The sequence below is a fragment of the Podarcis gaigeae genome (genome assembly GCF_964106915.1).
Source record: "Podarcis gaigeae genome assembly, chromosome: 14".
Taxonomy (NCBI): domain Eukaryota; kingdom Metazoa; phylum Chordata; class Lepidosauria; order Squamata; family Lacertidae; genus Podarcis; species Podarcis gaigeae.
Genome location: NC_139690.1, coordinates 36,351,691 through 36,375,116, shown reverse-complemented (window position 1 = coordinate 36,375,116; position 23,426 = coordinate 36,351,691). Strand labels below are relative to the sequence as shown.

Sequence of the window (23,426 nt, the reverse complement as noted above, 5' to 3'; positions counted from 1 at the left end):
TGGACTGAGACCCTATGAGCAAACTCGCTTACACCCATGAGAACCTGTGGCCCCGTGTTTCTTTCTAAGCAGTGTGCAAAATCTTGTAACATCTGCTTTGCAAAGCAGAACAACTACTCTGGGGTGGGGCAAATTTGCTTTGATGAGGTCACTGCTGGGGGAGGTGGGGGAGAAGAGAGGAAGGCATTCTAGTTCTGTTACTTGAGGGCCTGACACAGTTCAGGTCACCAAGAAAGTTTCACACAGGGAGCCAAAAGGGTCAGAGCAACTAATCGCTCACTTGGATGCAGCTGGAAAAGCTACTGAAATCTGCTATGAAACCTCAGTCCACAAATCTCAGGCTGACTTGAACAGATATTACCAAAAAAAGTAAGTACACTAAACCAGACTTCTGTGCTTGTCAGCTGTGAAGCAGTGCTTGAAGTTACTATCCTCCCCATCTGTGCTCCTGTTACCCAGCATCTCAGAATACCTGTATACATGTGAGCTAGCAGCAATCCCTTCTCCTAGTGGAGACTAGGATGAGAACCTCTGCCCTCTTGACTTTCCTTTTGTTTCAGTTGCCCTTAGGGCTGAGGACAAAGAAGACTTTTGCAAGCTGAACTATCTGCCAGCCTTGCATGTGAGAGTGGAAGGGGAGCCCTTTTGAAACTGAGCAGGTCAACTATGACAGAGTCAAAGAATCCCTCCACCACAGAAATGATAGCATGCCATCTTCTGACAACAAGGAAAACTGCACCCCACAGGGAAAGCAGGAAGCTGGCTTTGTCAAGCGCTGTTTGAATGGCTCAGTGTAAGGCTGCTCTTCATATTCCCTTGTCCACAATGCCTCTTCAAACATCAAGCTGCTGGGAATGATTGACAAGGATGGAACAATATATCACACATGCTCTATATTAAGACCCCCGAAGTCAGTACGGGGGGACCTGAAGTCTGTGATCCAAACAAGCTGAATAAATTAGTTGCATTGGTCACTACCATGGAAGATGCTGGACAGATTCCCATGACTGAACTGCTTTGAGAGAAGTCAAATAGAGGTCTCAAGAAAACATGAAATTTTAGTGTCAATTGATAAAACTGAGAATTAACAACTCACTGAATGCTGGCTAGCTTATGCTATAAAGTTTGTTTAAGAAATCAAATCTGGAGTGGGAAAGTTGATACTCTAATAAAAAGATCAAGCCTGCAACATCCAAGCCTTTTCAATCCTATTTTCACAGCTATGGGAGATATAAAAACTGGCCTAGTTCGTTCAGTGCTGCATGCAAAAAGCTATTTTTAATCAGTTTCTTTTCTATATACAAGGAGGATAATGACACCAATGGAGAGAACCCCAAGTCAGGGTGGTATGTTGGGGCATAAAGCAAGTTCAATAAATTCACAGGGCTCAGTGAAGAAGAAGATAGGCAGGTATTCATATCTAAATAAGGTATGTTTCAGATGTTTCATTGTTTTTGCAGAGTGAGATTTCCCCTATTCATACTAATATGAGCAAATCATCATTAAGCAAGCTAAGTCACAGTAACTTACATGACAGACGTCACACATGACATTGAGGCAAATTACCGTAGCTAAATTCAAAGAGCAATAGTGGAAATGCCATGTGTACCAAACACCAAATCTTAGAAGGAAGACTGACAACTGGAACATCTATTCCTGTCTTAATGCATGGCAGGAACAATGGTGTGGGTGCTTGCTCACCTCTGTTGGGCCTCCAGATCTTCTCCATGCCATGCCTCATCAGCACAATACGAGACAGCTCCGTGAAGGACTCAATAACGTTGAAGTTGCACAATGGGCTGACCTCAAAGAACGTCATGCAATTTTTCTCTGCATAGGAGCGGGCTTGCTCTGTTGGCACTTGCCGTTTAAAGGCCAGATGAAGCCGGTTGCCAACCAAGATGCGGGGCACACCAGGAGCATGCTTTAGAGAGAAAAACAAATCACTGAACATATGCACTTCCATGCCAGCCCAAGCTCATGTTCCAACCCTTTTCCTTTGGGAGCAAAATACCTATTTGGCATTTCTCATTTACAAGACAATGCTGTGCTTCCATTTTTCAGGCAGGGTTCTGTGCTCCTAACCTGGACATGGCACAGGGTCCAATAGAAGAAGCTGCTGTCTAGAGAAGGCCAAGTCTAGTACACTGCTGGCTTTCCAAGGAGGAAATGGGGACTAGAAACTGGTTTAAGCCTGACAAATCCCAGTATCTGCCCACACCTTCCATCCCTTCTACATATGTTAGTTAAGTGTACTAACATATTTTCCTCCTAATGCTTGGCAATTAACAGATAACATTTTCTGATAACTATGTTAGGCCTTTCTGAAGTAGCCCTGTGTCTGGGCTATCCTACTCCAGACTACAGGCCAGGGTTTATATGAATAATTGCTCTGCCATATAAAAATCCCTGCACATAAGAGAATCTGTACACTTGGGCAGGACTGGGAAGTAGATCTGGTTGGGAGCAGAATCCCAAAATCTTCCCACCCCTCCATGGGCTAACTTTGACAAGCAGGTGAGGCTGCAATCCATAACCTCTCATTATAATGATCCCAGGTGACTAACACCTGTCAAAGGAGAAAGATTCTAACCTAGACTCCACCTGGATATGAGTTTCCTTAGGGCAGGGATTTTTACTTGGGTGTTTGGTCTCAATAGAAGGTTATAGAAGCATTTCAGCCTGCAGCAGGATGCAATAGTACCTAACTGACAGTTTGCTTCAATACAGTATAAGGTCCTAACAGGAAACCAAAAATTCTGACATTCCCTGAACCAGATTTGTAGATGACGAACAAAGATAAAAAGACCAAGTTTATGGAAGTCTAATGCAGTCTTTGCCATTCCTACCTCATCAATTTCCTTGATCCATCTGTCTATTCCATCAAAAGACCAGCGATTGGTAATGTCGTAGACCAAGAGGATTCCCTGTATGAAACAGAACACCCAATGTTCAAATTAAAACAAAACAAAACAAAATTCAAAGTTGCTTACTTGCAGAAGGTATTCTCCTAAAGTTGGTCAATGGTGATTTCACACCCAACTGTGTGTTCTTTTCCTGCCTTTTTGCCATGTAATTCACTTCTACTGTAAGGTTTTCGAAGTATTCTACCCATTTCTAGTCATATGACTAGGAATTCTGAGAACTATTTTTTTACCAGGCTACTGAAGGCTCCCCTCCAACCCCAAGCCTGACCTATAGACTATAACAAAAAAAAATTGGTGTGTGTGTAAAGAAATACAAGAGGAATGTTTCAGAAAGCTGGATGTTTTCAGCGATAAGTTAGGACCCAGTCTGAATTCCCAGTCTGAAGTGGAAGAAATAGTGGAAGAGAAATAGAAATGCTTTTTTTCCCCATGGCAAGACACTAGTTTCAGCACAGCCATCATTCTGTAGCCTAAGCCAGGAGTAGCTAACATGGTGCCCTCCAGATGTTTTGGTCTACAACTCCCACCAGCCCATTGACTATGTTGACTGAGGCTGATGAGAATTGGAGGGCACCACCCTTGGCCTAAACCAATATTGATGCATTGTTAGGGCTGCCCCAAACACAATCACTGGTTCCCCCGGCTCACTTCCAGACATTAACAAACTGATAAGCAATGACTGCAGGTGGCACCTTTGCCTGGAGTCAAGTAACAGAAGCTAAGCAGCACTGCTGACTGTACTCACCTGAGCTCCCCTGGAGTATGACCGAAAAATTGTACAGAACCTCCCTTGGCCCGATGTGTCCCTACAATGAAGGAGGGAAAAAAGTAGATGGCTTTCAGATCTCCCCATTCCACCTTCCCAACACTTTCGTTGAATCCTTAGCTAATAACAAAACCATTCCATTCAGTGATCTGTTGGTTAAAATTGGAACTACACACTATACAAGAGGATATTGTACAAAAGTCATTATTTTTCTCCCCAAAATGCTGTGCTTCACATATGGATTTGTGTAGAGTGCACTCTCATACTCCACGCCTAAAAAAGAACACTCTAACTTATCCCAGTCTTGTGTACCCACAAATATATTTCCTGCAGAAGAATATACACAAGAAAATTTTACCATACATGTTAATAAACACTAGTAAGAGTGCATATTATCTTTTCCATACAAGTATACATACAAAAGATATCCCAAATGACTGGTTGTTCAGGAATATAGATTACATGTTAGCACCTGAGAACTAAAAAATTTTTTACAGCTCTATTTATCAATCCAGAACATCCATACTCTCAAGCTGGGTTCAAGTTCATTACGTACTCCCATTTTATCTACTGATGCAGCTCATTGTTTTCAGTTCTTGGAGGCTGCTACTGGCAGAATTCAACCACAACAGAAGCTACAGCAGACACTTCCAGGTCCTGCTCAACACCAGCTGCCCTCACTTTGAATGCTTCAAAGACAATGACTATGTATGTAAAATACATTTTGCAAGCCCTCCAGCAGGCCACCTTTGTGTGCAAATTCATCATAGCTGTTCCCACTTCCTATGACCTATAAATGGGTAGGTAGAGACATACATGCTACATACATATACTTTAGATATGGGATGTCCAACAGGTCGATCGTGATCTACTGTTCGATTCCTGGGATGTTTTGGTAGATCGTGGGCTCCTCCATCCAGCCCTGTCCCCTCGCCCTGCCCTCTAGATCAGTATACAGTGGTGCCCCGCAAGACGAAGGCCTCGCAAGACGAAAAACCCGCTAGACGAAAGGGTTTTCCGTTTTGGAGGCGCTTCGCAAAACGAATTTCCCTATGGGCTTGCTTCGCAAGAAGAAAGCCCATATGGAAATCTCCGGGGACCTCTTTTAAATGCTAGCGGTGGGGAGCAAAGCCTTTCCCCCCCCTCCGGCCTTCAGAAGAGGTCCAGGAAGGCCGGCGGGGGCCGAAAGGCTTTGCTCCCCACCGCCAGCATTTTAAAAGCAGTCCGGGATAGCAGGGAAGCGCTTCCCGCTATCCTGGACGGCTTTTGAAGGCAGGCGGGGGGAGCAAAGACTTTCGGCCCCCGCCGGCCTTCCTGGACCTCTTCTGAAGGCGGGCGGGGGGCAAAAGTCTTTGCTCCCCCCTGCCTGCCTTCCGGGAGAGCGGAGAAAAGCAGCGCATGCCGCCCGCCAGCATTTTAAGACCGCCCCGGGACAGCGGAGAAGTCTCCGCTGTCCCGGGAAGGCAGGCGGGGGGGGGGAGAGCAAAGACTTTCGCCCCCCACCGGCCTTCAGAAGAGGTCGGGGGACAGACTGTCCCCGGACCTGGTCTGAAGGCGGTTTCCATAGGAACGCATTAATGGATTTTCAATGCATTCCTATGGGAAACCGTGCTTCGCAAGACGAAAAACTCGCAAGACGAAAAGACTTGCGGAACGAATTAATTTCGTCTTGCGAGGCACCACTGTACTGGAAGACAGAGCTCTCGCTGTGAAGCTGACCGTTTCATTAGCAATCTCTTGGTGACCTCCTATTTTTATTTATTTATTCGACCTGACCCCCCCATGGGATTTTTCTCCCTAAAATAAGCTCAACAACTTTCACCTGAAACCCCCCCCCCAAAAAAAGAGGTAGATCACTGCCAGTTTTTAATTGTAGATCATAGTCTCTTGGAAGTTGGCCGACCCTGCTATAGATGGACTAGATGTTCATTGGTATTATGTTCCAGCTTCCTACCACTAGAGACAGGATTTGACTGTTCAACGTGAGGATCATCAATATGTTCCAGTAGAGAGTTAGATGAGACCAAGGCTCAAGTTCTAACTGTCATGGTTTCACCAGGTGGCCTTTGTCAAGTTACTAGCACCAACCCCCCTTTTTAGTGACAACAACAACTTAGACAACAACAAAACACACCCTCTCATTCAAAACTGCCCATTCTAAGATAATGGCTGAGCTCTGTCTCGCCTTTGGTGGTTAGGTGGGTGGGGTGCAAAGGTTAAGGCTTTTTTCACCAGGACACTTCAGCTTCAGAAACCTCTTCCAGTGAAAAGTTTGCTTGCCCCCTCTCATTTCTCTCTCTCTGCAATTACACTTTAAAAAAAAAGTTATGCCAGATGTGCTTCCTGCACAGTGGCATACAGTGATTACAAATTGCTGTCAAATGCGAATTTATTTATTTATAAAAGTATTTATATACCACCCTTTCAGAAAGCATCAGGGAGTCTGCAGCAAAATAAGAAATCCCCCTCTATTAAGAGCACTACAGAACAATCATTAAAATGTTCACGTTTTTTTTTTAAAAAAAACAACAACTGCATAGGCCTGTCTACATGAAAGTTCAGTTAACTTTTTGTTAGGTGAGTGAGAACATATCCTCTTGAAGATTTAAGAAGTGCTACAAATGATTGGTATGGATGGGGGTGTGGGCTCAGAAAAGATCATTAATCCACAAAAATGCACATGAAAGGTTATCTTTAATGAATATGGCAAGTTGGTGGACTCTCTCTGTCATCCAACTTCCACATACACATAAAAGAAAAGTGTTGGAAGCAGTCCTTCAGTACTGCCTAGCCGTAGAGAGAATTCTTAGCTCTTCATTTAAAAAGCTGCTATGAAAACAAAGAAAGGACAAATTTTGGCTGGAGAAGATATGTTTGAGTTCAGCATTCAATGGCTACTCCAGAGGCTGACATTACACTGAGGAATTCTTACAACTCTGTTTAGGAGTACAACGTGTTCTGTAGTAAACAAACATAGGGTGTGTTAAGGACACCAGCTGCCTCAGAGCTTGTGTGTAGATTTAAGCCATGCCTTCTCATCTATTTAAACATTACAGCACACCAAGGGGCATCACCAGACATCTGTGATGCTATGAGGAGTGCTCTGCTGACCTAAGCAAGTGCCTACATAAGTGCAAGCTGCGGTCAGGTTAGTCACAGAACACATTGTAGTGTGTTGGTCTCTGCTGTGTCCAATGACCTGGGAGGGGTGCATGACAAACAGCTGGAGGCCTCACCACCCTCATTCCCCTGCATCAGATTTCCCAGGGAGATCAGATTTTTGGTGCAATTGAGGCATTACTAAATATCTAAAGGGTCAGATTTTTGCTGGCACTTTTCTTATACACCCGTCACTACAGACTAGAAGCTTGTTCCATCTATCCTGTTGCAAACAGCATAATGTGAGGGAGAGAGTGGTAATAATTATGGTAGACCAGGGCAATGGATTACAATTCCAGTCATCCTCAACCATAGACTACGCTGGCTGGGGCTGATGCTGCCCAACAACATCTAGTGGGCACCACACTGGATGCTTTTGTGGTAGAGACTTTGTGACTAAATTCACACACCATCCTCCTTGTACATCCTTCCATAAGTGGCCAAAAACCAATGCTCTTAGAATGAACACTAAGTAGGAACCAGGACTGTTTTGAAAGTGCTTTCACGCAGGACCAGATGTACACGTTTAAAGGTAAACTGTCCTTAGGCCACAGGGCAAAAAATATGGCAAAAAATAAAATCTGCCGAGACACACACAAACTGAAGGTGGGAAAAGTGACTTAGCATATCTTCCCCTACTGTCCTGCTTTACTTCCTTGTTTTTCTTCATGTCTTCCATTCACATTGTAAATCTGTATGCAAGGTTAAATTATGTTGTATGCCAGGCATAGGCACACTCAGCCCTCCAGATGTTTTGGGACTACAACTCCCATCATCCCTACCTAACAGGACCAGTGGTCAGGGATGATGGGAGTTGTAGTCCCAAAACATCTGGAGGGCCGAGTTTGCCTATGCCTGTTGTATGCTGTAAGCCCCTTGTTTTCTTTTCAGCATGTAGCAGCAGTAGAAGGAAGAGGGAGGAGATGGTGCTTGTGAAGCCGAGCTGGTGAAGCCAGGCCATACAAGAGAAGGATGGGATAAGGAAAAATGTAATCTACATGCTATAATTAAATGAAATCGGTATCTATGAACGTCTCCAGATAAGCCCAGGCAGCCACTTCTAAGCTTGCAAGAACATTATATTGATGAACCCAAGTTCTTTCTTGGCTTAAGGTCATGTAGGCATTCTTAATACTTTGGTAAGATTTCAGCAATGCAACCTTACCAGAGCTCCAGTTTGACTCGTCTGCCATCTAACAGGATTGTTGTGGTCTTGTAGTCAATTCCTGTAAATAATAACAATAGAATGTGATTACACAAAAACCAGGCATAACGGCACTATTTCAGTGACATGTAAGTGTTCATAACCAGAAAAAGCTGTCACAACACCCAGTGTTTGGGGGAATGATGCTTGTGGTAGTAGCATAGTAAGTTTTAATATACAAAACAAGCAACTCAGAAGAGCAGTAAACAGACAATTATCATTTATCTGGTAGCAAGGACATTTAGGTCTCTTACAACACAAAAAAAGTTAGCTGTGAGGAATGAGGAACCAAGAGCTGTTTGTCACCTGACCTACTTCTAGTTAAATACAATTTCTTCACCATATTTAGCATAACGTTAAATTAAAAAACTACTACAACAAAATTTATATACTACAGTACTTGATTGTAAAAAACACACCCTACCAATTGTTTATATTTCCCCCCCTCAACTTGATGTTGAATTCATCCACTTAAGATTTGTACCCTCACTTTGAGTACAGTGTATTTTGTCTAGGTATTATTACTGAAATGTGAAGGCCAGGAGTGGCATTCAGGTATGTTACATTCAGACTAGACCCACTGAAATTAAGGACCTAACTCAAACATGTTCATTCATTTCATAAGGTCCTACTCATTAGTTGAATGCCACCCAAAAAAATCTAGATTTTGAGCTAGCAGTGGCTTGTTGGTGGATCATTGGGACATGGACCTCAACAGAGTCTGATATTTGCATTTTGAAGCTTAATTTCAGAGGATGCATCTGATTGTGGCCAAGATCTGCACATTACAGCTTTGCATTACAGTTTTTGTATGCAAGCAAAAGGACATACAACCATAAGGTAAAGGTAAAGGATCCCTGAATGGTTAAGTCCAGTCAAAGGTGACTATGGGGTGCAGTGCTCATCTCTCTTTTCAGGCTGAGGAAGCCAGTGTTTGTCCACAGACAGCTTTCCGGGTCACGTGGCCAGCATGACTAAACTACTTCTGGTACAACAGGACACCGTGACGAGTGCCAGAGCGCATGGAAATGCTATTTAACTTCCCGCCACAGCCATATACACCACCAAAAGGTAGCATTCAACTCTCAAAAACAATTCATACTATAGTCATGTTGCTGCCATCTTAACAATAACTTGACAGCGCTATTGGCATGTCAAATGCCAGGTCAATGAGTTCTATTTCTAACTAGGCAGCTTTGTTATTAGCAAGTATACCAAAATACTTCATACATATTCAATTGTGTTGACACAGAGATTTCATTTCTCTGCCACACATCTGTGTCAATATCCTTGGAGACCTGGATATTGCACTAATAAGGTCACAGCTGGTCACTTTTCTTCCAGTTCCTCCCAATGCTTTAATCTGCATATTAATTAGTCCATTGTTAACAAACTTCAAACAGGAAGCTGAATGCCGGCAATTGGTCCTACCCCACATGAGATCAAGCACCACTTCCTTTAATTTAAGAAAGAAATCCCACTGATTCACCGTTTCCAGGGACACATGCTTTCAAACCTATCAGGTCACATAAGAAATGAAGATTTTAAGTATAAGCAGTCTGACTTTGAAATATATAGTAAACTTTTCAAAAGCTTGCTTCAAAAACAAATTTTTACATATGATTTCTTTAACTTGATCCAAACACACTAAACACACCCCACACTAAAAATATCATTTTCTCTGTAAAGAATGAACCATGGAGGAAAAATTCTTTCAAGGAAAGTGAACTGGCTATCTTCATCTGCCTCAGCTGCAACAAAACATGCTGTAACTCTCCAAAGGTTAGACTAAGCAGCTATCCTATCTTTAAAAGACATCTGAAGGCAGCCCTGTTCAGGGAAGATTTTAATATTTAACGCTGTACTGTTTTTTTAACACTTGATTGGGAGCCACCCAGAGTGGCTGGGGAAACTCAGCCAGATGGGCGGGGTATAAATAATGAATTATTATTATTATTATTATTATTACTTCATCCCCGAAGGCGCACTCCTCCATTGTCTAGTGACAGATGGATGCCAGCGAACCAAGTACTACTGAGATGCAGCCCTAACTCCAGAAAACTTTGTCCTGTGTCTCGCCAGTATAGTTGGCAACACACTCCTATTTTAATATCCTCCAACTATCTAGTGCGCAAGTTGCCAGTGTGGTGCCCTCCAGCTGCTGTGGAACCACACCTCCCATCTTCCCTGACCACAGCTTACACTGGCTGGAGGTGAGGTCAAACAATATCTAGGGAAGCACCATGTTGGCTACCCCTGATCTAGTATCTACAGCTAGCTCAGGTCTCAAAATAAGTTATAACAAGGGTGGGGACTGCATTCCATTGGAGGCAATCTGTTGATGGGCACAAGCCAGTGGTGGATGGAACCACAGCTGAAAGTAGGCAAGGCCATTTCTCTTTTGATAATCCCCTTCCCCACTGCTCCAGTCACATGAAAGTAGGCTAAGGGCACATGTCGTCATCTAGCCACAGGCTGCCAACCCTGAGTTACAGATTGCCAACTGTTAATGAAAATTTGCTTCCTGTTCAGCCCAGGAGCAGTCTATGTTTCTGGAACATTCTGGGCACTTAGCCTACCACAGTATCCCCCAATAAACATGTTAAAACATTTATTTCCAAAGAATAGCCTTTAAGTTGCACACCTGCATTGGCAAACTCCCACATGACTTACAACAGTTCACATATATTCTTAGAATGTAAAATAAAGATTTTGTTTTATGTTGTCATTTCTATTAAAACCCTGTTTGACAAGACAACCTGACTACTTTTGTTTATAGAAAAAAAGCAACTTACAGCCATTGATTAAAAATCCTCAGGCTCAATCTGAGATGTACCGTACTTTTCTGTGTATAACATACCCCCATGTATAAGATGACTCCTATTTTGGGGGACTAAAAATTAAGAAAATGGGGGGAGATTGCCCAGAGTTGTGGAGCTGTTTTTTGTGGAGGATTGCACAGAGTTCTTGAACTTTTTTTAGGGGAGGTGTTGCCAAAAATCATTCACCCACATGGCCGATGCTAACACTCGCACATGTCGCAACAGCTTCCTAATGTCTGTCCCCTCACCAGCAGAAGCAGCCTGTTGCCTGCCCAATTGCCACAGCGACACCCACTCAACAACATCCCTTGCTGCAGACAATCTCTGGCTCGCTCCATCGACCAATCCCATGTCCCCCCTGGGCACTACCCATGTATAAGACAACCCCCTATTTTAAACATAATTTTCCAGTAAAAAACCCCCCGTCTTATACACGGAAAAGTACAGTATATCTTCAGGGCCCACTCTGTTATTTTTGTAATTGTACACTTTAAAGCTGTTTTTAATATACAGGTAGCAACTGATTACGCTTATTCAATATGTGTGCAACCACACATACAAGCACCGGCCCAAACCCAGAAGTAACCCAAACCTTATTCAGCCTCCCCCACGTTGGAAGATACATTGCTGTAGCTACCTTATGTACCAATAGAAAGGTAGCACAGTTCTTTGCCCTGGCAGAGAGAGAAAATATTTATTGCCAATTCCTAAGCAGCTGCCCAGCCCAAAACTGAACAAATATTTCAGTTTCCTAGGAAGGAATAGTTTTAGGCCTTCAGGTTGGCTGCTTTTTAATTCATAGTATTTCAGTCACTATTTGGGCCGGACTTAATTCACAGTGATATCATTGGCCAAGCCAGACATGATGCTAATTGTGAAAGCTTTCCTTTAATGCCAAATGAAGCTTCCTTTCTCCAAACCTATTAGCAGCTTGGGGAAATCAATGCCTTGGGGTATGAGGGGAAGAGCTAAATCCCCTCATTGTGTGCCATGGTTCCAACCCCACCCCCTTGCATCTTCTCTTTAAATGTGAAAAAGTAGATGAGAATTACAATGATACAATTAACATAATTTATAGTTTGACCCTATGCAAATATAAGGAAAGGTTCCAGTCAGCGTGAAAGGCTTTCCTTCTTATTTAGGTAAATCTTCACAGTGCTGGACTGTCCATGAATGCAACGCTTCCATAATCCAAATCTCAGGCTAGCAGCAGTATCACTACTTGATCTTAAAATATTAAGGCCGTCAGTGCAACTCCTTCACAATTACACTAGACATATTTCCTTCAGGGTCAATGATGCAACCAGCCTCTGCTTCTGCTTTGCATTCCAGAACACTAACGCTCTTCAGCTTTTATAAACAGTTGATTACAATGTATCATAAGGAATCGTATCACAAAAAGGAACTCATTTCAGCAGCAAGTATTTCACTTTTGAAATCATCAGGCTTGTTCAGACAAGTTCATGAGGTGGAGTACAGCTCAACTGCCCCAACCATCTATGTTACATAACACTGAACAAACTTTCAAATGAATAAGGCAGAAACTGACATGTTTGTGCCACTGGGTGGCACTATTGCACAGAGGCTTTTGGGATACTGCTGAAAGTCAGCCTTTAAATACCTGAGTGCTTTAGCTACCTCCCCATAAACTCCCATCTTTACAACTGTTGTAGGGAAATATTGGAGTTTTCTTCAGCAAACTGTGAATATCCATATATTTATATGCATACTGAGAAGCACCAGTCTGTTGATCGATCTTAATAGGAGTTGTGTTACTTTATTTCACTATATTGCTACATTTTTGATTTGTTATTTACTCTGCTTCTAGTTTATGTGCCATCCACATCTCCCTGGGCTGGACATTATGAATTTACATATTAAAGAGTTTTCGGTGAGAAAGACCATTGGATCAAACTATGAAATTAAAAACTGAAGTTCAAGCATTCAGTTACATGGATATGCTCTGTTGGTAGACAATGTACAAACCAATTTGATTCTATTGCTTATAGCAGATCTACCCAACATGACACTCCAAGATAAAATGCAAGCCACTAGCCACGTAATTGTAGCCTATCAGATGCCTGAAAATGTTGCAGTCTCAGGCATGAAAACAAAAAAGTTTACCATTTTACCATTTATTTACTATTACATTTATATCCCACTTTTCCTTCAATGAGGCTTTAGGCAACATATACAGTTCCCTCATTCTCAGTTTCAACCCAACAACCTTGTAGGCTAGGATGAGCTTCATGATTGAGTCGGAATTTGAATTCTGGTCTCCTAGGTTCTAGTCCAGCTCTCCACCCACTAGGCCAAATTGGCTTCATGTCTGGCATGCCAGGCTCAATTCAGTGGCAGGAAATTACACAAATGTGGTTTAATGTGTCTAGCTATGTGGAAGACACAATGGGGCTATGCTCCATCTGAATATGGGTCACTGTAGCAGATCCACGATCATTTAAGAGATGGAAAGAAGGGGAGAGTGTAAAAGACAAAAAATTAGGAGAGAGCACAAAACAAGGCACAGAGAAAGAGACTAACAAGATATAAGAGTATGATAAAAGTTGATTTAATGTTGCAGGTTGGTGCTAAATGAAAAAGCCCGGGGCCTGATAAGTTGTTAACTACCAACAGACAAATGGAAAAACATATTTCTTTCTAAGCTATGGTTGCAAATGTTTATTTCTTATATCTATATTCTTCTTTTCCTCCAAGGAACAAAAGATGGTGTACATGGTTCTCCCCCTCCCAATTTCATTTTCACAACAATCCTGTGAGGTAGGTTTGGCTGAAACAGTAACTGGCCCAAGGTCATCCAATGGGTAGGGATTTGAACCCTGGCCTTGAAAAATATTAAGTTTTAATTATAATGCTAAACCATAATAATAGAATCATAGAACCATATCATTCTAGAGTTGGAAGAGAGCCAGAATGTCATCTAGTCTAACTGCCTGCAATGCAGGAATCTCAAACTAAATATGCATGACAGATGGCCATCCAACCTCTACTTAAAAACCTCCAAGGAAGGAGAGTCCACCACCTACCGAGGGAGTCTGTTCCATTGTCAAACAACCCTTACCGTCAGAAAGTTCTTACTTAGGTTTAGTCAGAATCTCCTTTCTTGTAACTTGAAGCCATTGATTCAGGACCTAGCCTCTGGAGCAAAAGAAAACAAGCTTGCTCCATCTTCCATGTAACAGCTCTTTAGATATTTGAAGATGGCTATCATATCTTCTTTCAGTCTCCTCTTTCCCAGGCTAAACATACCCAATTTCCTCAACAGTTCCTCATAAGGTTTTGTTTCCAGACCCTTGACATAGCATAGCTCCCGACAGTCCTGCTTTTTTGTTCCTTCTGGGGTTCGTCTCCTGCATTGGAAGATCTTCCTCCCCCCTAAGGGCACTCTACCTGCATCTCTATTCCAGGACAGTACACTCTGGTCTAGCAAGAATTTCTTCATCTTGCCCGATAGCATGAAGTGTGGATAGGAGGGCCTCAAGTTGCTATATCTTCTCTTCCAGCAAGGCAACCAGTTTGCACTTGCTGCAGGTGTAGTTTTCCATGTTCTCAGTCAGGAAGACAAACATAGCACAGGTGTTTCAGGTCACACTGTAAGACAGCACTCTGGGCATCCCCATCAAACTCCTCTGCTAAACACTCTTGCAACATCCCTGCTTATAAGTCATGATCACAAGAGCATCATCTGATGGATTTCTTCCTGCTGGATTTGAGCCTTCACTGAATGGCGAGTCCAGGGTCCAGCAGGTGTCACTGCTGTCTCCACTCCTACAGCCCATATTCAGCTGCCATGCTAAGATGACAACACCCATGAGGCACTGCGTTCCACGGTTGATTGTGGGAGGGGTTCTCTGACCAAGTTGGAATGCAGAAGCTGGTCTGCAGTCGTGGTTTCGTGTGCACATGGTAGAAAGCTGGCAAGGAGCAGAGCCCTGTGCCTGTAGCAGGGCAGCCCTGGCTTTACACCCTCCAGCAGGGTGCCTGATTCAGTAATATAATGGGGCCCATCCAGTAATGAAGTGTAATGGATTTCACTGTGCTGACAATGGCCAGATGCCGCTGGAAATCCATCAATCAGGACTTGAAAGCAGTTATCCCTTCCCATTCAAGCAATTAGTTTTCAGTGGAATATTGTCTATGAACATGCAAGTATCATTTAATGATCATGGTTAAAAATGTCAACAAAGGTCTCCTCAATCATTTGTTTATAACCCTTTAAATAAGGATTCAAGTTAGTGGCCATCAACACATCATATAGTAGTGAATGTGTTATTTCACACTTCCTTTTTTGCCTGTTCTGAATCTAGTGGACCAAGATTTGTGTGTCTAATCACTGCTGGAGCATGAGGAACTCTCATGCCTGTAGCAATTCTCCATTTCTCTATGTCTGTCCCAAAAGGATACCAAGAAATTAAAGTCAGAATTGGGCCTTAGTTATCCACCAAGTATGAAACTCTGTTTGGTAACTACATATCTAGAGGGCAAGGTAGGAATGCAGGCACTGCATTGAACACCAATGATGTTGTCCATATCCTGCTGGAACTGTTGCATTGGCAAGGCACAGAAAACCGGTCTGAGCTGTTTTCAGCTTAGCCCACATTCCAACTCTGCTTCTCTAGTCATACTGAATTTGCAATTAAACAGGAGTTAGTTTATTAAGACTCTGGGGCCCTTTAAGCTCTTTATACGTATTGTTATTTACCAACTTTTAGCACAACTAAAGCAAAAGTCATAAGCACAATGTTGTGAATCTGTTCATGCGCAAATACACCCAGCAACTCTTAAAGTTATTGCATCTACCAGGCCCTACACCTATGTTTGCTGTAGTCAAGTAATAATCTCAATTCTTGGCAAGCTTTCAGTTGTATCTATATAAGGAAAAAGGAAAATGGTCACCTGCAGCTGCCCATCTCAAAGTTGTTCTTATGATATGTTTACATTGTACTTTGCTCAATCTGTTGACAATTAACAACACTGTGTTTCAAAGGCTGCATTACATATGAGGCAAAACAGAGTCACTATTTGCACAGGAAGTTCCCACATTGGGAAAATAATAGATCCAGCTATTATGCTGTCTTGTGAAGGCTAAAGGAGTTTATACACAATATAAAAAACCAAAGACAGTAAACAGTGATTCAGCAAGGGAATGATAGACCTGGTATTAGCTCATTAGAACTGTTTCATTGCCTGTATGCCCTCTTGGACTATAAGACACCCCTGAAGTAGAGGCAGAAGATGTCCGTGACAAGAACTGGTAACAGCTCTAGACTACACTCCATTATTGAAGAAGGAATAATTTCCCCCAAACTCCAATTCTTCTAACTTCTTAGACCAACTATGGCAGAGCTTTCCAAACTTCTCATGTTGGTGACACACATTTTAGATATGCATCATTTTGCAACACAGTAATTCAGTTTTACTAGCAAACCAAAGGGAAAACTAACACCTTATAAGATATATGGTCACATATTGCACGACACACCCAGACACTGCAGCCAACACACTAATGTGTCACGACACACAAAGCTCTGAATTATGGTAATGTGTTCCACATGGGCTGCCTTTAAGACAGCTTAGAAACTTTAGCTAGTACAAAATGTTCATCTCCTAGAGCATGGAGAGTGGCAGGAGCATATGCAACCAACCCCACTATGATTATCCTGAATACCAGCTTCTGGGATCAATTCAAAGTCCCTCCCTGCTTGCAGGTCAACTGACAGGGTGCGAAGATATCTGTCAATCGCCTGGCATCACAATGACATCAGGTGACTTGTTTTCACCCCTGCAAGCCCTGACAAGCAGCTGATTGTTAGAATCTAACTCTTCATACCCTTGGACCCACATATTTATGGGACTGCTTACAATGGCTCTCAAAATGAACCATTCACAGTGGGATCAAACCTATCCATTCTTAAGGAAATCAGCCCTGAGTGCTCACTGGAAGGACAGATCCTGAAGCTGAGGCTCCAATACTTTGGCCACCTCATGAGAAGAGAAAACTCCCTGGAAAAGACCCTGATGTTGGGAAAGATGGAGGGCACAAGGAGAAGGGGACGACAGAGGACGAGATGGTTGGATAGTCTTCTCGAAGCTACCAGCATGAGTTTGACCAAACTGCAGGAGGCAGTGGAAGACAGGAGTGCATGGCGTGCTCTGGTCCATGGGGTCAAGAAGAGTCGGAAACGACTAAACGACTAAACAACAACAAGAAGATTTTGGAACGCAGAAATAAAGAAAACAATCAAACCACCTTATCTAAATTACAGTGGTACCTCGGGTTACATACGCTTCAGGTTACAGACTCCGCTAACCCAGAAATATTACCTCGGGTTAAGAAGTTTGCTTCAGGATGAGAACAGAAATTGCGCGACGGCAGCGGCAGCAGCAGGAGGCCCCATTAGCTAAAGTGGTGCTTCAGGTTAAGAACAGTTTCCGGTTAAGAACAGTCCTCCAGAACGAATTAAGTTCTTAACCCAAGGTACCACTGTATATAATTCAGTATTTGAATGATTGGTATTAGTAATTCTATTATAAATTGGCATTGTTATAATGAGGTTATTTTTGGATTGTAATTGAAAAGTAATTATTATCAGAATTGGCTTCCACAGTCACTTACGGACTCACTGCTAAGACTGTTTTCATGGAAGACAATCTTACTTGGCTATGAGTGATCGCCATAGAAGAAAGATGTATGGGACTGCTTCTCCCTGTAAGTACCAGCCTCCTATATAATTAAAATCAGAATTTAGTGCCTTGTTTCAGGTCCCATCATTGGATGAGTTATTTCAATGGTCGCCTTGGGGCTGTTAAATGACTTCCCAAAGATCTGCCAGAACACCTTTCCAATAGCTTCCAGAAGGGGCTACAAGAGTTTTCTATTAGGGAAAGTCACTAGGGTCTAGTACTTTATTTGCTGGTAGTTTGGGATGTTTACATTTATTTGTAATCTTATTTTCACTAGCAGATGTTGTGATTGTTAAAGTATTAAAGTAGTCATATCCCATAATTACAAACAAAAAAACCCTACTCAGAGCATTTTAGATAATGAAAATGTGCATTTCCAGTAACAGGGGTAGACTTGTGACATTGTCTGACAAAGCCCCTACAACAAGATACACCACCAGGAGTTATGAAAAGACTATTAGAATTAGTTCTTTTGAATTAGTCATTTAGGTAGACACAAATAAATCAGTAAGTACATTTTTAAAATAAATGCAATGTAATGTATGCATTAACTGGCTTTTTAAAATCAGCAGATTGCTGTTCAAATACCAGACATAATCAGACCAGAAGGTGCACTGTTCCAGGACCCTGGAGGCAGATCTGGGATTGAATTTGGGACTTGCAGATGGCAGAGAATAAGCCAAGAGGCTCATCCACAACAGCCTCTAGAGAAAAGTGCTAATGCACTAGGATTCTTGCCTCACAATAAATCCTGTCATCACAGGGACATTAACAGCAGCTTTACTTTCATATAATGGTTTGTTTTGTATTGTAAAAGGAGGAGGAAGCAACAGCTGATGGACCACAAATTCACTTCATAAGAAGATATAGTTTGGCCATAACTAGAGCTCACTGAAATATCGACGACCTTACAAAACAACATTGGTAGATGTGAATGCTTAGGATGTCAGCAATCTGTAGACTTGCATAAGGCACAGGAGAAGTAACAGAATATTTGCTGAAGAGTCCTCTAAGCAAGTTGTTGTTTCTTTGACTCATTTTAGGTATTTTAGAGACCACAGCACTGTATTTGTTGTGGGCCATATACCTGAATACACAAAGTTCTGAACAACACATCAACATAAGTGGTTAAAAGCTACTGTACTTTAAGTTCCTTAAATATATTCTTACAAAAACAACCACATAAGTCAATGCATACATTACATGGCAGCAAACTTACATTTGCCACTGACTGCAAGCTTGACAAGCAGCTGCAGGCAATCCCTGTTTCCCAAGAAGCATACATATGTGTTAACACAAATTTAACATATGTGCCTTCCTTTAGACACAATGTGGACTTAAGAAGAAGAGAAGAAGAATTTGGATTTGATATCCCGCTTTATCACTACCCAGAGGAGTCTCAAAGCGGCTAACATTCTCCTTTCCCTTCCTCCCCCACAACAAACACTCTGAGGTGAATGAGGCTGAGAGACTTCAGAGAAGTGTGACTAGCCCAAGGTCACCCAGCAGCTGCATGTGGAGGAGCAGAGACGCGAACCCAGTTCCCCAGATTACGAATCTACCGCTCTTAACCACTACACCACACTAGCTCTCAGGGAGCATGAGTATTTCAGAAAGGTACCCTTTCAGTCTACCATAACATAAGCCAGCATGAGTAGGTAACAAAAGCAACAAAAATACATTAAATATTCATTTATTTCAAAGCCACTTAAATGTGAGAAAAGAACAATAGTAGGCAATTTGTTAACTTTGTTTTCCTCATCTCTAAAATTTGGTTATATAAACCACCAACATGTAAGATCATACAAACCAGCTGACCCAAGTGACGTACAGAAACAGCTGTCAGTATTTCCTTATCACTTGACACACACACATTCACTCATCAGAAACCTGAAGATACAGCCTAAGGGACGTTTCAGTTATCACTATATATGTGGAATGCCCACAGACAACCACCTTGCAGTTACAGAAATGAAAAAAGGCAAATGGCTGGAGGGAGAAAACATGTTTTATCTCAGAATATGTTTCATTAGTTTCAATGTACCCTGTCCTCAGATTGTTTATGAAGGGCAGCTTATAAATCATTTAAATAAATAAACAAACAACAATTGTATTGTGATCCACAAGCTGGATAGTATATGACTATGAACCGGGAGGGGGGAAAGAGTGGAGAAAAAGCAGATCAAGTGCAAGAGTATGTTGACTACTAGCTCTACAAATCTCACAGTATAAAGTTAAATAAGCACAGGCTAACAGATAGGTGTTTAAGTGGATCTACCCATGCAGAAGAATTAGATTAGAATGAAGTCTAGAATAGATTACTATTTCAGACTACAGATAGCGGAATAAACATTTTTGAATGATACTCACATAAAGCACTCCATGCAAATACATTCTAGCCCAACCCTTTGCCTGTTCGGTCAGCTTTTCTACTCTCATCAACTTTCTTGAACTGTTGTATTGCATCAACTGTTGCACAGATAACTGTGTTATGCACACCACTTTGAGCTTCTTAAGGTGAAAGGTGGGGCATATAACTAATGTACACTCCCCCCGAATAAAGTTTAAGATACTAACTGATGCGAAAGAAAGAGGGGGATTTGCCCTGCCAGACTTGAAGTTATATTATGAAGCTGCAGCCTTCTGCTGGTTGAAAGATTGGATTTTACTGGAAAACACTGATGTCCTTGATCTGGAAGGGTTTGACAATGCTTTTGGGTGGCATGCATATTTGTGGTATGACAAGGTTAAAGTGCACAAATTGTTTAAAAACCACATTGTCAGGAGAGCAATTTTAATGGTCTGGACAAAATATAAAGACTTATTGGAGAGTAAGACTCCGAGGTGGCTCTCACCGGTGGAGGCCAAGGCACGTAAGAGACCTAATATGGAAGCCAATTGGCCTAAATATGGGGAAATTATTGAAAAGATTGGAGACAATTGGAGGCTGCAGAGCTTGGAAAAACTAAAAAACAAGGTGCGAGATTGGTTGCATTATGCACAAATTCAAGAGGTTTTAAAGTAGACAAGAAGGTTGGATTCCAGGTGGAAAAATCGAAACTAGAGACAGAATTGTTAGAACCAAAAAGTAAATTACTTTCGAGAATGTATAACCTGCTGCTTAAATGGAATACTCAGGATGAGACAGTCAAATCCGCCATGATAAAGTGGGCGCAGGATTTGGGGCATAACATCATGTTCAAAGACTGGGAAAGGTTATGGAACACCGGAATGAAATTTACGGCATGTAGTGCCTTGAAGGAAAACATTATGAAAATGATATACCGGTGGTACATGACCCCAGTCAAGCTTGCTAAGATATATCACCTGTCTGATAATAAATGCTGGAAATGTAAAGAGGCGGAAGGGACATTCTTTCACCTCTGGTGGACCTGCCCGAAAGTGAAGGCCTTCTGGGAAATGATTCATAATGAATTAAAAAAGGTACTGAGATTTACCTTACCTAAGAAACCAGAGGCCTTCCTTCTGGGCATGGTGGACCGGAGAGTGTTTAAGAAGGACAGAACTTTTTTTATGTATGCCACTACAGCAGCAAGGATTCTGATTGCAAAATACTGGAAGACACAAGATTTACCCACACTGGAGGAATGGCACACGCAGTTGATGGATTATATGGAACTGGCCGAAATGACTGGCAGAATCCGAGACTTGGGAGAAGAAACATTTGAGGAAGATTGGAGAAAATTTAAAGACTATTTGGAAAAACATTATAAGTTGTATGAATGTTAAAAAATGCACCTTTTAGGAAATTCTAGCTTCAGTAATGTTAAATTCAAGAAATGGAAATTAAGGCACAAGGAGCCAGAGATAGAATAATGAAACAACTTTATTGTGTTAAAATGAAAATGTACATGATTTGGGTTATAATGCATTTGAAATTGGGTAACATGATAAAAAGGAAGATACAATAAGTATTGAAATAAGTTAACAAATTGCAGACGTTATGTATCACAGAGAATGCAGGGTTGGGAGGATGTGGGGAAGTCCAACAGATTTGGAAAAAAGGGTAAGAAAAATTTGTAACTTTTCTTTTTGGCTTTTATAACACTTTCTTTATTCTTTTTTCTGTACTATATAAAACTAATAAAAAATATTATAAAAAAAAAATAACTAATGTACACTCACATCAGAGTCACATGCCTCATGCCATGCTGGTACAATATGGGAACAGCTTGCTAGATCAGACCAGAGGCTCATATGATACAGTGATAGCCACCATCACACACATACCCCAAAATACACCGTGTTAATATCATTATTTTCCCTGGTATTTATTGACTGAAGTATATCTAGTGCTTTGGATATAAAGAATTTGAGAACTAAGCTACTCAACTTTGCAACTATGATCCTATTATTAGTTGTGTACCGATAAGGTGGCTAGTCTGGTGTTACGATATAAGGTGCCTTGTCTTTGTTTGATAATTTCATCTAGTTCTAAATAGAAGTGTTTCTAGCGACTTGGGTACAGTATTAGCAATGATTTTCGTGTTTATCCACCACCAAATTTTACAAGAGGTAATACAAACTCATGCCATGTTCATTTTTGTGGTTCTTATTTACTTCCCTTATACCTGCTGATGGAAAGGGTACAACCAGAGCCAAGAGGATGCCAGAATGGTTAACAAGTAGAGGCAAGGAAGCTATGAGAGACAAGGAAATGAGGAAAAATCAGCAAAAAGGAAGACAAATTTTGGCAAAAGAAATGCAAGCAAATGCAATAAGGGGTGAAATTGAGATGCACATCACTAAAAACAAAGAGCAAATAACACTAACTTTAAATACATTAGAAGCATGGAAGCTGATTGGATAAATAAGTAGTCAAAGGTATACTAAAGGAGGAAAAGAGGATTGCTATGAATGGATTCTTTGCATCTGCCTTTACAGCATAAGATGTAGAGCAGATCCCAGCACCAGAATTAAATTTATCAGGGAGCAATTCGGAGGAACTGAGCAAAATAGCATTGCCAAGGTGTTGTTGTTTTTTTTAAAAAAAATTATTAAAGATTTCCCTCGTTTATAAAAGCATATGTATTGCTTCTTTCTACAGATCAGTTACATTTGTTTTGAGACATTGGTGTTATATGCAGTATAGGGTTGGGAAGAAAAGGGAGGGCAGAAGAGAGGGTGTGGTGGTAAAGCTTATGTTCTTTTAGTGTATGTGTGGGGGTTTTGTGTCAGTGTCACTTGGGTAGGTTCTCTTTCTATTCGCTTGTTATGTTTCCTTAGTGGTGAGAGAGGTCGGAGTGGTCTAGGGTGTTGTTGATTGTCTTTGGTTGGCTGCAGTGAGATTTGTTTGTGCATTGTGGGGGGAGTTGTTGGGTTAAGTTAGCCATATTGAATTGTATGCTGTTGGTGGGTTTGTGTTGTTAAGCACTGCCAAGAGTTGAAATTCTGCGCCTTACTGACAAATTAAGAATTGACAAATAACCGGATCTGAATGGCATCCATCTGAAAGTTATTGAAGAACTTGAATCTGAATTGTAACTTTCCCCCAAGATTAGCCTCTACACTTGGATAATTTTAAGGGTAATCCTCAAATACATGAAAACAATTGTATATCAATGGCTACTAGCACTGTGTTTACCTGCTGCTGGAAAACACATGGGGAGAATGCTGTTGCACTTGTGTATGCTTGCAGGCTTTCCACAAGCACCTGTTTCAACAAGACGTTTGACTAAACAGGCCTTTTGGTGTGATCCAGCACGGCTCGTTAGGTTCTTCAGGACAGCCTCAAACCAACTGTGGAATAGTTTCGGGATCAGGTAGATAGGAAGGGATTCTGCTACTCTTCCTTCTTTCAGCATCACTCATATTATGTTCACAAT

General features: G+C 41.6%; 1 protein-coding gene across 3 annotated transcripts in view; it reads right to left on the bottom strand.

Moving 5' to 3' along the window:
* The window catches only part of RAB40C (RAB40C, member RAS oncogene family), a 42,338-nt gene that overhangs the window by 4,707 nt on the left and 14,205 nt on the right, over window positions 1-23,426 (bottom strand). For all 3 annotated transcript variants that reach the window (XR_014557744.1, XM_083711156.1, XM_083711157.1), the window contains exons 3-6: window positions 8,018-8,078; window positions 3,673-3,733; window positions 2,850-2,927; window positions 1,702-1,924 (exon numbers count right to left, since the gene is read on the bottom strand). Coding sequence is in view for 2 of the 3 variants with exons in the window: in XM_083711156.1 (XP_083567282.1) it covers window positions 1,702-1,924; window positions 2,850-2,927; window positions 3,673-3,733; window positions 8,018-8,078 (423 nt within the window). In the remaining variant the exon portion in view is untranslated. The remainder of the gene's footprint in view (window positions 1-1,701; window positions 1,925-2,849; window positions 2,928-3,672; window positions 3,734-8,017; window positions 8,079-23,426) is intronic.